A 13,046-nucleotide genomic window follows, 5' to 3' on the forward strand; every position below is an offset into this window, starting at 1 on the left:
TTTCAACACTATCCACGGGTTGTCACACCCTGGCATGAGAGCGTCACAACGACTCATGGCAAAGAAATTCGTCTGGAAGGGCATGCATCTCGACGTCCGTGACTGGACCAATACCTGTGTGAGTTGCCGGAAGTCCAAGATACAACGCCATGTTAAGGCCCCAGTCGCCACTTTTCCAGTTCCGGAGCATCGATTCGACCATGTGCACGTGGACCTGGTTGGTCCTCTCCCTTCCTCTCGCGGGTACACTCACCTCCTCACCGTGGTAGACCGCACCACCAGGTGGCCAGAGGCAATTCCTTTGGTTGCCACCACAGCGGCAGACGTCTCCAGAGCCTTCATCTCGTCGTGGGTAGCTCGGTTCGGGGTACTGGCTGACTTCTCCTCTGACCGGGGGCCTCAATTTACCCCTGAGCTTTGGAACGCCGTAGCTCAAGGTTTGGGCACCAAGCTTCATCGTACCACCGCCTACCATCCACAGGCGAACGGTCTGTGTGAAAGATTCCACAGGTCCCTTAAAGTCTCCGTGGGCCTAGTTGGGTGGACAGGCTCCCTTGGGTGCTGCTAGGTCTTCGCACGGCGCCTAAGGACGACCTGCATTCTTCTTCAGCAGAGCCGGTTTACGGCCAACCACTCAGAGTGCCTGGCGATTTTCTTCCTCCTCACACGGAACCCTGGTCCCCAGCTCAGCAGCTCGTCAGCCACCAGGAAGCGGCTAGGAATTTCATCCCAGTGCCTACGTCGCATCATGACCTGCAGCGCTCCCATGTCCCGGTGGATCTTAACAGCGCAGAATACGTGTTCATTCGGCAGGATGCTCGCAAAAACCCGCTCAAACCGCCTTACACAGGTCCGTTCCGCGTCATCTCGTCAGGTGACAAGTCCTTCACAGTCGACGTCGGCGGTAAGCCTGACAACATCTCCATCGACAGGTTGAAACCGGCGCATCTGGATCTGAGCGAACCAGTCGTCACCGCTCAGCCGCCTCGTCGTGGTCGTCCACCGTCGACTGCCGGTCCAGTACAGCTACAGTCATCCGCCGAGTCGCCAGTGCCCGCCTCACCGGGTCGACCACAGCCGGCCTCTTCTTCTCCTCTGCCTGCGGCATCATCCCAACCACAGCCAACGGTCAGTTTGTCTTCTAGCGCTCCGTTCCAGCTGCCGGGGTATCGCAGTCGGTCGGACAGACTCGTCAGACCCCCTTCTCGCCTTACCTTCTCTGTTAAAAGCAATTCTGGGGGGGCGCATGTGGTGGAACCACCAGAGGATTACGGACAATTGTATATAATTCCTTTTACAGCAATGTAGTACAGCTGGGGTTTGCACCTTTAATGTATCTGTTAACTGTACTAAGGCTTCTTTCCTGTACTCCGCGTGATGACGTCATGCCGTCCGTCACGTGATCTCTCAACGGCGGGAAGAACATCATGACGTCAGAGCTCGGAACCTTCTAGCAGTAGAGCTCAGAACCTGCTAGCAGCTGAGCTCGAAACCTGCTAGCAGTTGAGCTCGGAACCTTCTAGCAGTTTCGAGAGAGGCTTTCAAGCAGACCAGACCTATTTGCATTGTATCCTACAGTTTCCTGTACAGCTTCGTTTGTTCATTAAATTTTATTGTTTTTGATTTTCTGAGTCGATCTCAATTCTTCGGCTAGGAACCCCAGTTCCTACAGGTCGACCATTTAGGACTGAGATGAGGAAAAATGTTTTCACTCAGAGGGTGGTGAATCTTTGGAATTCTCTACCCCAGAGGGCTGTGGAGGCTCAGTCGTTGAGTATATTCAAGACAGAGATCGATGGATTTTTGGATATTAGGGGAATCAAGGGATATGGGGATAGTGCAGGAAAGTGGAATTGAGGTCGAAGATCAGCCATGATCTTATTGAATGGCGGAGCAGGTTCGAAGGGCCAAATGGCCGACTCCTGCTCCTATTTCTTATGTTGTTATGTGTGCAAATTAGCTGCTGTGTTTCCCACATTACAACAGTGACTACATTTCAAAAAATACTTCATTGGCTGTAAAGCGCTTTGTGATGTCCAAAGGTCATGAAAGGTGGTATATAAATCCGAATTCTTTCTTTCATTAAGGCCTGATTTAACTCTGGGCCAGTTTTCACTGGGAGAGTAGCGGTGTAAGTTAGCAACACATCTACGGCTCCAGAAATGAGGCCTGGGGTATTTTAATTCCAGGGCTTCACCTAAATCCCGCCGGCTAACATTCCACCATTTCCGGCCGAATTGGCAGAAAGCTGTGCGCCTCAAGGGCCACCTGCTGAGACCAGGTAGGTGGCAGGATTCGCTGCCGGGGCCATCCTGCGAGGGTCTCGTGATCGGGAAGGAGAGGGAGTGCGAATCTTCAGTAGAGGAGGCCTAAGCTTTCCATGTGTGGTCCAGAGGTGCGTTCCTACTCCTCCAGGCCCCACAAGGAAAGTAACCAAAAGGATTTTTTTTTAATTACCTCTGTGGACCTCCTCTGTCCCTAGTTCTCTTCCCTGCTGTCTTTGCCTGATGGCAACTCACTGCAAGGACCCCGCAAGCTTTGCGAGGGTATCCTTGCCACCTGCTAAGTTGAGCAGGTTAAAATCAGGAACTGGCAGCTCTCAGCATCTCCAGGGCGGGAAAGTAACCTGGGTAATTTTAACTATCCACCCGCCTGGTTTCCGCCGAGCGAGTTTGATTAAAAGTTCCCCGTTTTCTCTCCCTCTCCTTTCTTAAATAGTGGGGTTACTATTCAAAACCCTAGGATGTAGGCCATCAGGTCCAGGGGATTTATCGGCTTTCAGTCCCATTAATTTCTCCACAGTACACAGTAAGGTCCCACAAACAACAATGAAATAAATGACCAGATCATCTGTTTTAAGGTTGGCTGAGGGATAAATGTTGGGCAGGATATTGGGAGAACTCCCCAGCTCTTCTTTGAAGAGTGCCATAGGATCTTACACGTCCACTGGAGAGGTTTAATGACTCATCCAAAAGATGACGCCTCTGACAGTGAAGCATTCCCTCGGTATTGTACAGTAGGTGTCAGCATAGATTACATGTTCATCTCTGGAGTGGGACTTTCTGACTCAGAGGTGAGAGAGCTACCGACTAAACCAAGGCTGACACCTTAAATTGTTATTTGTGTTAACCACAGGACCTGTGGAATGAGTAAAGTGAAGTGAAAGAGATCAAGTTACTTCATCTCTACATCCCCTCAATATTACATGCTTAAAACTTCTGAACTTTTTATACCTACATATATCTTACCTAATATTTTCCTTTTAAAATATTTGTACAAAAGAACTATTTTCCAGGGTACAATAGTAAGATGGTGTATTTGGATGATAAAGATCCAAGCTTTGATTAAATGGAGTATATTGTAAGCTGTAAGAATGGGAGAATATCATTTGCTAAATCTGTGTAATATAATACCAAACCTCTGCTAAAAATATAGTATGTTATTAATTTGTAAAATCTAAAAGTAAAATCTAAAAATTAGTTTATAACAACTTCTCCAGTATTTTGATCACATTGTATTAAAGTTAGTTTTGTTTATCATTCTCTTCCTCCCCAGCCCACAGATAGGGCCGAATTTTAATGGAGAGGATGGGTTGGGGGCGGGGGGTGCTCGGAGGCGGTTGGGAAATGCAGGAGAATGGGTTTCCCGCAGGCCTTGCCGACTTTAACGGCAACCTTTGTTTCCCACCTGCAGCCAGCCAGATTGAGAGGCTGGCTGGCCGGCACCAGGCGGGTAGGGCTGCGGCACTAGGCCGCACAGAGGAGGGAGGGAGGGAAGGATCGCGTGGGGGCCGGGGGGTGGGGGGGGTGGCCGGTGGAGCACGGGGGAGGGATCGCAAGAAGCTCGGGGGCCGGGGGACAGCTGGAGGATCACTGGGCTGGGCGGGGGGGGGGGCATCACAAGAAGATTGGAAGCTGGGAAGATCATGGGGGCGGGGGGTGGAGACAGAGACCACGGGCCGGGAGGAACGCGGGGTTGGGGGGGGGGGTCTGAAGGGATCGGGGGCTGGGAGGATCTGAAGGGATCGGGGGCTGGGAGGGCCGGGGGGGGGGTGGACGGTGGCGGGGAGGGAGGCGGGTGTCAGTAAATATCGGTAGCCGGAGGAGCAGTGGTGAGGGAAGGAGGAGCGGAGCGGGGAGGCCTCATGGGGGTATCAGAGGCCTGGGCGGGTGGTTGGAGTCCTGGGGGGGGTGGTCAGAGGCCTCGTTGGGGGGGTTCTCCAATCACAGGGCGGTGGGTTAAGTAGGGACCCTGGATCCTGGAGGTTAGTGTAAAGGCACTTACCTCTGGATCCTGCAGTCCTCGCCTTGCTTTAACTGCCGGGTTTCACGAGGTGTGCAAAACCCGACTAGCTACAGTTAAATTTAAAATGGAAGTTAAAGCAGAAGCTTGAGCCTCATTATAATATTTAAATAAATGACCCGCCTCCTGGCAGCGGATTGGCTGCCCGCCACCCCCCCACCCCCCCGTCCCCCCCCACCTTCCAGCCTCCATTAAAACCGGAAGTGGGCATGTTGAGATTCAGATTTTTAACACTTTAACTTCCCACATCCCACCGTTTTTTTAGGTTAAAATTTCCCTCTTCGTCTGGCATCTGAAAAATAAGAGATAGTGACATTATTTGGCCTCTCAATAAAGATAGAAAGAAAATGCATTTATAATGTGCTTTTCACTCAACCTCAGGATGTCACAAAGAGTTTCACAGCCGATGAGGTATTTTTAAAGTGTAGTCACTGTTGCAATGTCAGGAAAGCCTGCAACCAAGTTTGTGCACAGCAAGGTCCCACAAACAGCAATGAGAAAATGACCACATAATCTGTTTTTGGTGCTGATAGTTGAGTGCAAAACGTTGACCAGGACAACGCCCTTTCTTCGAAAAAAAACCACCATATAATCGTTTACATCTACTTGAGAGGGTGGACAGAGAATTGGTTTAATATCTGATCTGAAAGAGCAACTCTGCCAGCACAACACTGCACTGCTGTGTCAGCCGAGGTTATATATATAATATACCTCTGTGGAGTGGAGCTTGAACCCACAACCTTGTGATTCAGAGGCAAGAGGGCTATCGCTGAGCCAAGTAGACTATAATCAGTATATGTGCTGTAAATCACACCTTGAGTATTGTGTGCAGTTTTGGTCACCTTACCTGAGGAAGGACGTTCTTGCCATGGAGGGAGTGCAGCGAAGATTCACCAGGCTGATACCTGGGATGGCAGGAATGACGTATGAGGAGAGATTGTGTCGATTGGGCTTATACTCACTGGAGTTTAGAAGATTGAGAGGGGATCTCATCGAAACCTATAAAATTCTGTCAGGTCTGGACAGACTAGATGCAGGAAGGATGTTTCTGATGGCCAGGGAGTCCAGAACCAGGGGTCATAGTCTAAGGATAAGGGGTAAGCTATTTAGGACTGAAATGAGGAGGAATTTCTTCACCCAGAGAGTGGTGAACCTGTGGAATTCTCTGCCACAGAGGGCGGTGGAGGCCAGTTCATTAAATATATTCAAGAAAGAGTTGGATATATTTCTTGAGGCTAAAGGGATCAAGGGATATGGGGAGAAGGCAGGGACAGGGTACTGAGTTTGGATGATCAGCCATGATCTCATTGAATGGCGGAGCAGGCTCGAAGGGCCGAATGGCCTACTCCTGCTCCTATCTTCTATGTTTCTGTGTTTCTATGGTCTTCCGTCAGCCAGGAATATAAAGCAGTATTATGTGTGTGCATCTCCAAGTGCCTAACACTAGCCCTGTTTTTGAGCTATTTTTCTCCCCCCCCGCATTTTTTTCTTCCAGCCAGGCTGTCCTCCCACATCCACAAACGCTTCAGAATGAATTAATCCTGTTCACAGCAAGCAGCTGGCTTCCACTAGCACTGGAATCTGAGCACATGAAATGTAAATACAAAGCATCTGCTTGGCTCCAAACTGAACAGCCAACAGAAAATCAATGGTTCTGATATAAATAAATATAATACTAATAGACCACAACTGTCGTTGGTTTGTTAGGCTCCACAAAGATAGTCAGCAGTGTTGGACCTACAGTGGGTGATTGTCACGATGCTTGCGTCTGCGCTCACTCGGAGGTCGAACTCCAAACCATCATAAACACCTTCACCGAAGCATACGAGAGCATGGGCCTTACACTAAACATCCGTACGACAAAGGTCCTCTACCAACCTGCCCCCGCCACACAGTGCTGCCCCCCGATTATCAAAATCCACGACAAGGCCTTGGACAACGTGGACCACTTTCCATACCTCGGGAGCCTACTGTCAACAAGGGCAGACGTTGATGACGAAGTCCAACACCGCCTTCAGTGTGCCAGTGCAGCCTTCGGTCGCCTGAGGAAGAGAGTGTTTGAAGACCAGGACCTCAAACCCGGCACTAAGCTCATGGTCTACAGGGCAGCAGCGATACCCGCCCTGCTGTATGCCTCAGAGACATGGACCATGTACAGCAGGCACCTCAAATCACTGGAGAGGTACCACCAACGCTGCCTCCGCAAGATCCTGCAAATCCATTGGCAGGATAGGCGCACCAACGTCGGTGTTCTTGCTCAGGCCAACATCCCCAGCATTGAAGCTCTGACCACGCTCAATCAGCTCCGATGGACGTGTCACATTGTCCGCATGCCCGATACGAGACTCCCAAAACAAGCGCTCTACTCGGAGCTCCGGCACGGCAAGAGAGCCCCAGGTGGGCAGAGGAAACACTTCAAGGACACCCTCAAAGCCTCCTTGAAAAAGTGCAAGATCCCCACCAATACCTGGGAATCCCTGGCCCAAGACCGCACAAAGTGGAGAAGAAGCATCCGGGAAGGCGCCGAACACCTCGAGTCTCTTCGCCGGGAGCAAGCGGAAGCCAAGTGCAAGCAGCGCAAGGAGTGCACGTCAACCCAAGCACACCACCCACCCGCCCCTTCAACAACCATCTGCCCCACCTGTGACAGAGACTGTAGGTCCCGCATTGGACTAATCAGCCACCTGCGAGCTCATTTTTAATGTGGAAGCAAGTCATCCTCAGTTCCGAGGGACTGCCTAAGAAGAAGAAGAAGAAGGCAGTGGATGATTGTCACGTATAGCACAGATCGGGCAGGGTGTCCATTCCGCCCGCCCCATGTCGTTGGTGAGAGGCCCGATCAATATTTGTGATTGTGGCTCATTTAAATACAGGAGAGGAGCTGCTCGCAGTAATCAAGCTGCTTATAGGTTGCTCACCATTTGGGAGGGCTGGAAATCTGGCAGGGGAGAGGCTGATCATGGGCCTACAGCAGCATTTTAAAGGGAGGGCTGGGGAAATGTTTAGGAGGAGGCGGGAGTCAATGGAACAGCTTATTTCAGCATCAATGGAAAAGGAAATCGGCGGATGTAAAACGCGCTGCCTATTCGCTATCACCCATTTTGCGCCACCACTTAAGATCAATATTAACCCCAGTGTTATCCTATGAATGAGGAAACATCCCGTGGACTTGAGAACAGTTATTTCAAGAATGGATAGGATATGTTTTTCTTAATTCATGGCTTCCTTCCTAGCTGGAGTACTCTAAACATTTCTAACTGTGACCCATGCAATGGTATTGCCATTGAGCCCCATCTTCTAATGCACAGGTGCTGTCTTTTGAATGAGACGTTAAAGAGTCTCAGGTGGACGTAAAAGATCCCCTGACACTATTTTGAAGAAGGGCAGGGTAGTTCTCCCCAGTGCCCTGGCCAATATTTATCCCTTAATCAACATCACTAGAAAAAAACAATTATTTGTTCATATATCTCATTATTGTTTGTGGGAGCTTGCTGTGTGCAAATTGGCTGCCACATTCCCTACATTACAACAGTGATGACACTTCAAAAGTACTTCATTGGCGCTTTGGGATGTCCAGAGGTCATGAAAGGTGCTATATAAATGCAAGTTTTTCTTTTTCGTTCTGGCTTTCAAGGATCAGGTTGACACTTCAGTAGTTACTCTAAACCCTTCCACATTTTCCATTTAAGCCACTGGGTAAAGTTCTTGAGAAATGATTGACCTTTCAAAGTGATAGCTAGTAGTTATTGCCTTTGCTGGTCACATTACCAAGGCTATTAACTGTGATCATTTGTATTTATTTTAATAATTTACATTCTGACTTTTTTTACTCTAAAATTTTTTTTGAAATGATAACTTTTTTCGCTTTATGCCTGAACCTTATGCTGAACTTGGAAAGAATATTTATGTTTTCCTTTTCTTATGCATTCGGCTTCTGTATATCTGGGGTTCTTTGTTCGAAAGGTAAACATCAACAATCTTCTCAAAGAACAGTTTTCAGATTGCTCTTCCCATGCATGTTAAGCCACATAGACCTCAAGAATAAGAGTGCCCAAGTTGGTTTAAGAGTTGCTTAATGTTAAGCATAACAGTTGCTGTTGTATAGTTCAGTAAAAACTTAGTCTCCAGTCCATAGCCACATCACCATATCATGATGAGAGCAGCAATGAATATTTTTAGTGCTTAAGACATGTTTATGTCAGAGACATGAGAACTGCTCCATAAACGCTCAGCATTCTGTATCAATCCAACAATTTCACTTGGAGAGTGAGCAGTGAAACCTCAAACATGGCCTTGCACACACGTCGAATTCTTTCTCACTGAAGTGCTGTTATTTGGAACCTTGCAGATGTTCAAATTGCAGAGTTAGCCATCACTGGCTAAACTTGTGAAATCTCTGACGCTCCAGCAACCAACAGGGTAAAAACGTTGAATTACTTGTCATTGCCGCGATTGCATCCAAGCATATGCTGTTATTTCTCAACTGATATGGGACTAATACAAAAGCTGCATCCAACAGAAAACTATTTTAAGATTTATGTGATATTAGTGGGAAGATGACACCAGTTATTCTTCTCTTCAAATCTGTTTTTTAAAATCTATCTGGGTATTCACTCACTGTTCTGGTCTTTACCACGGCTCTCTAATGCCCAGCTATAAAGGTCAGGGAAGGGAGAGAAATATTTAAGGGAGTTGTCCCTTACTACATTATTTCAAATTTGCTTCAGGGTTCTTTCCCACCTTGATTTTTGTTAGCTAAGTGTTTGAGCTTGATCTTTCCTGTAAGGATGCTCTTCTGTGGCTGTGGTTGAGCACATTTTTGGGTCACTACAGGAAAAGCCTTCCCTTGCATCTAGCAGTGTTGTGCCAAATTTAGTAGCCCTTTCTGTGGACACTAGATGCAAAAAGTGGAAGTGTTAATTCCACAATCCTAACATTCTTGTCCTTTAATAAGCACAAATGCACTGGCCCCCCCATCTTACCCACCCTGTGGAAAGCACTCCTCCTTACACCCAGTCCCATTAAACTACTGCATGGACTATGACGCAAGAAAACTACTAGGCACTTGGTCTAAGCGTTAAACAAAGCTTTAATCAACTGTTTTACAAAATGGAGGTCTAGTTGTGTCCTTCACTAGTTCCTGTTAAGAATGTCCTGCGCAAGCTGGGCCCGTGCCCGAGTATTTATACTCTCCCTGGACAGCGCCACCCGCAGGCCGCTCAGTTCATTCATGTCAGACTATTTTAGGTTAGGGGTTCAATTGGAAGTTTCTTGCCATACAGTCATTCTTCATCTCAAGTTTAATTCTATATTTATAACTACCATTTTTCATTACTAGTCATCAATTCACTGAAACAGAAAATCTGTTGAGCAGATTTGAAGCTTATCAGCCAGTCGGTTTAATCTAATTATGCTGTGACAGCATACCTTGTCACCACATAGATGGGAACATTTCATTTCACAACTGAGAAATGCTTCTTGCATATTGCACAAAAAGACAATGTGACATTACCGAAGAGGGACACACAAGCAAATACACAGCAATCAAATAATGAAGAGCAACTCCAAATCTAGAATAACTTTTAAATAGCAAGCATGTTTCAGCTAAGTTGAGCTTGAGTTGAAAATTGTGCATTTAATTTTTTATAAATTCAAAATTAACTGTTTTGTTTGAGATTTTAGATCAAAGACATATTGTTTTCTAATTACAGTTTGGTATCTTTTCTTTCATAGGAGTTTATGCATTTGGACTTTTTGCCACTGATATTTTTGTAAATGCTGGACAAGTGGTGACAGGAAATCTAGCCCCCCATTTTCTCACAGTCTGCAAACCCAATTACACAGCACTGGGCTGTCACCATGAGCCTGTGCAATTCATCAACAGCGAAGAAGCCTGCACTGGCAACACAGATACCATTACAAAAGCCAGGAAAACCTTTCCTTCCAAAGAGGCAGCTTTAAGTGTGTACGCAGCAGTATATCTGGCAGTAAGTAAATCTGATGAATCCGATCATTATTCCTATTAACTGCAGTGACATTTTTTTTTTAAGTTGCATTCATCAGCTCAGGTGGTCATTGGAAATTACCGAAGGTGGTTGCAAATAGCTCCAAGTGTACAGCAAAACAGTGGCCCAACAAATGGAAAAACTACAGGAAGAGTAATTTTTTAGATTAAAGTTATTACCCTGGTGAGACTTGCTCTGTGTACCTGATGACATTTCCTAATCTGTTTAAACCTTACTGATTGATGCATCAATTACATGAGGCGATGCTAATGATTTTACCAGTCTTGCTGCTTAGTTCAATATGTATGTTATACCTGTTTGCCTTACATAGGCATCATTTTGAATGGAAACTTAGGAAGCATTTGCAGCATCATTGTAGCTTATAAATGTTACAACTGGCACATACAAACATGAAGGGAAATTCTAGAAACCTTTAGAGCTATAGCAAAGACAAAGAAGACTCAGAGTCCATCTAGATGTTAGTTTAATGACATAATCTAATCAGAATAACCCTAACCGATCACAGTGGTCAAACGCAACAAGCAGCATGCGATTGTATATGGTTTTGAAGTTTATTGTCCATTGTTCAAGTGCCACTGTCTCACAAACTGATCTCCTGAAAGGCAAGTCTGCGTGTCAAAGGTTTTTATAGATGTAAGAATCCAACACTTTTAGTGTAGCAGTGAAAGGTTTTGACCTAGCTGCAGTAGGCGCAGAGGGAGGAGGCCATTCCATTGGTAAGGCATTTATGTAATTCCAAGAAAAATTGTAACCAATAGGGATAGGTGACTACCCTTTGTCCCAAGAGGTATGTTCATTTTTTTTCTCGAAAGAGCGACGTAGAAATCTAATCAAAGGTTGTCCTGTTTAACTCTTTCATGAGCTGGTTCAAAGCTGTTGTATTATTTGGACTGACTTCTTCAACACGTTTGCGGATGATACAAAACTTGGCAATGTAGTAAGTAGTGAGCAGGATAGTAGCAGACTTCAAAAGGACTTAGACAGACTGGTGAAATGGGCAGACACGTAGCAGATGCAATTTAATGCGGATAAGTGTGAAGTGATGTACTTTGGGAGGAACAACATGGAGAGGCAGTATTAACTAAATGGTACTATTTTGAGGATGGGGTGCAAGAGCAGAGGGTGCATATTCGCAAATCGTTGAAGATGGCAGGGCAAGTTGATGAGGTGGTTAAGAATGTGTATGGGATAGTTGGCTTTATAAATAGGGGCATTGCATATAAAAGTAAAGAAATCATGCTAAACCTTTACAAATCACTGGTTAGAACTCAGCTGTGTACAATTCTGGGCACCACACAATAGAAAGGCTGACAAGACCTTGGAGAGAGTACAAAGGAGGTTTACCAGGATGATACCAGGGATGAGAGAATTCAGTTATGTGGAGAGATTGGAGAAGCTGGGATTGTTCTCCTTCGAGCAGAGAAGGTTAAGGGGAGACCTAATAGAGGTATTCAAAATTATGAGGGGTTTTGATAGAGCAAGTAGGGAGAAACTGTTTCCTCTGGCAAGTGAGTCGGTAACCAGAGGTCATTAATTTAAAATAATTGGCAAAAGATCTAGAGGGGAAATGAGGAGAAATTTTTTCACACCGAGGGTTGTTAAGATCTGGAACGCACAACCTGAAAGGGTGGTGGAAATTTCAAATGGCAATTGGGCACGTACTTGAAGAGGTCTAATTTGCAGGGTTATGGGAAGAAAGCTGGGATGTGGGACTAAATTAGACAACTCTGTCAAGGCATGACAGACCAAATGGCCCCCTCCTCTGCTGTAACTTTCTATGATTCTAACTCACTATTGGTATTAAAAATGACTCATCTACGAATAAACTTATTTGTAGTCCAGTCTGTTACAAATGTGTCTGGCATGACGGATATTAATTCTGAAGTGATGTGGGCACCTAGTGGAAATTCTAAGCATAAATCCAAACGCAATAAACAGATCTCTGTTTGCTCAGGGCATGCTATCCTCAAATACTTTCCACACAAAGTCTCACTACATTTTATCGAACAACAAAGTTCCACTCTGGGCCTGGCTTTTGTACAGTCCTCACCACTTAAAACGCCTACGTTTAAAGCGGGCAGTCACTTATGTTGGCCAAAGAGTGACAACCATTATCCATTTGCACCAGCGTCAATTTCAAAGTTGACGGTTATAGTGTCTTCAGTGCTCCGTTTATTTCGGGCAGTTCATGTATCAGGACCGTCTCTGCGCAACAGTTTGTTCTTTACACTAAAACTGGTAGGATTTTAATAACCGTTCTGAAATCCATGCTGATCTGATCTTTCAACAGCAGAATGACTGAAAGGGAGGAGAGATTAAAATCGATCCAGATATAAGTTTAAAACAGCAAGAGGGGGGTCAGTATTCCTCTCAAACCAATTGCAGACTGAGCCTCTGAATTTGTGTTTTCTTGCATGGAAAGCTGTATTATTTTGGTTCAGAGTTAGTGAACTATGAGTCCTTTTTGAAGATCATATGTATAGAGGAGCAAAGGAATCTAGGGGTACAGATACACAAATCACTAAAAGTAGCGACACAGGTTCATAAGGCCATTAAAAAAAGTAAACAAAGTACTGAGATTCATTTCCAGAGGGATAGAATTGAAAAGCAGGGAAGTTATGTTAAACTTCTATAGAACCTTGGTTAGACCACACTTCACAGTTTTGGTCTGCATATTATAAAAAGGATGCAGAGGCACTGGAGAAGGTGCAACAGAAA

The 13,046-nt window shown here is 45.9% G+C and overlaps 1 protein-coding gene across 2 annotated transcripts in view; it reads left to right on the forward strand.

Moving 5' to 3' along the window:
- The window catches only part of LOC147122288 (phospholipid phosphatase-related protein type 5-like), a 187,031-nt gene that overhangs the window by 116,569 nt on the left and 57,416 nt on the right, over window positions 1-13,046 (forward strand). For both annotated transcript variants that reach the window (XM_085983263.1, XM_085983262.1), the window contains exon 3: window positions 10,036-10,289. In XM_085983263.1, the coding sequence (XP_085839389.1) occupies window positions 10,036-10,289 (254 nt within the window). The remainder of the gene's footprint in view (window positions 1-10,035; window positions 10,290-13,046) is intronic.

This window comes from Somniosus microcephalus, chromosome 3, assembly GCF_052327205.1.
Source record: "Somniosus microcephalus isolate GS21.2 chromosome 3, FLI_Smic_1.0, whole genome shotgun sequence".
NCBI classification, from domain to species: domain Eukaryota; kingdom Metazoa; phylum Chordata; class Chondrichthyes; order Squaliformes; family Somniosidae; genus Somniosus; species Somniosus microcephalus.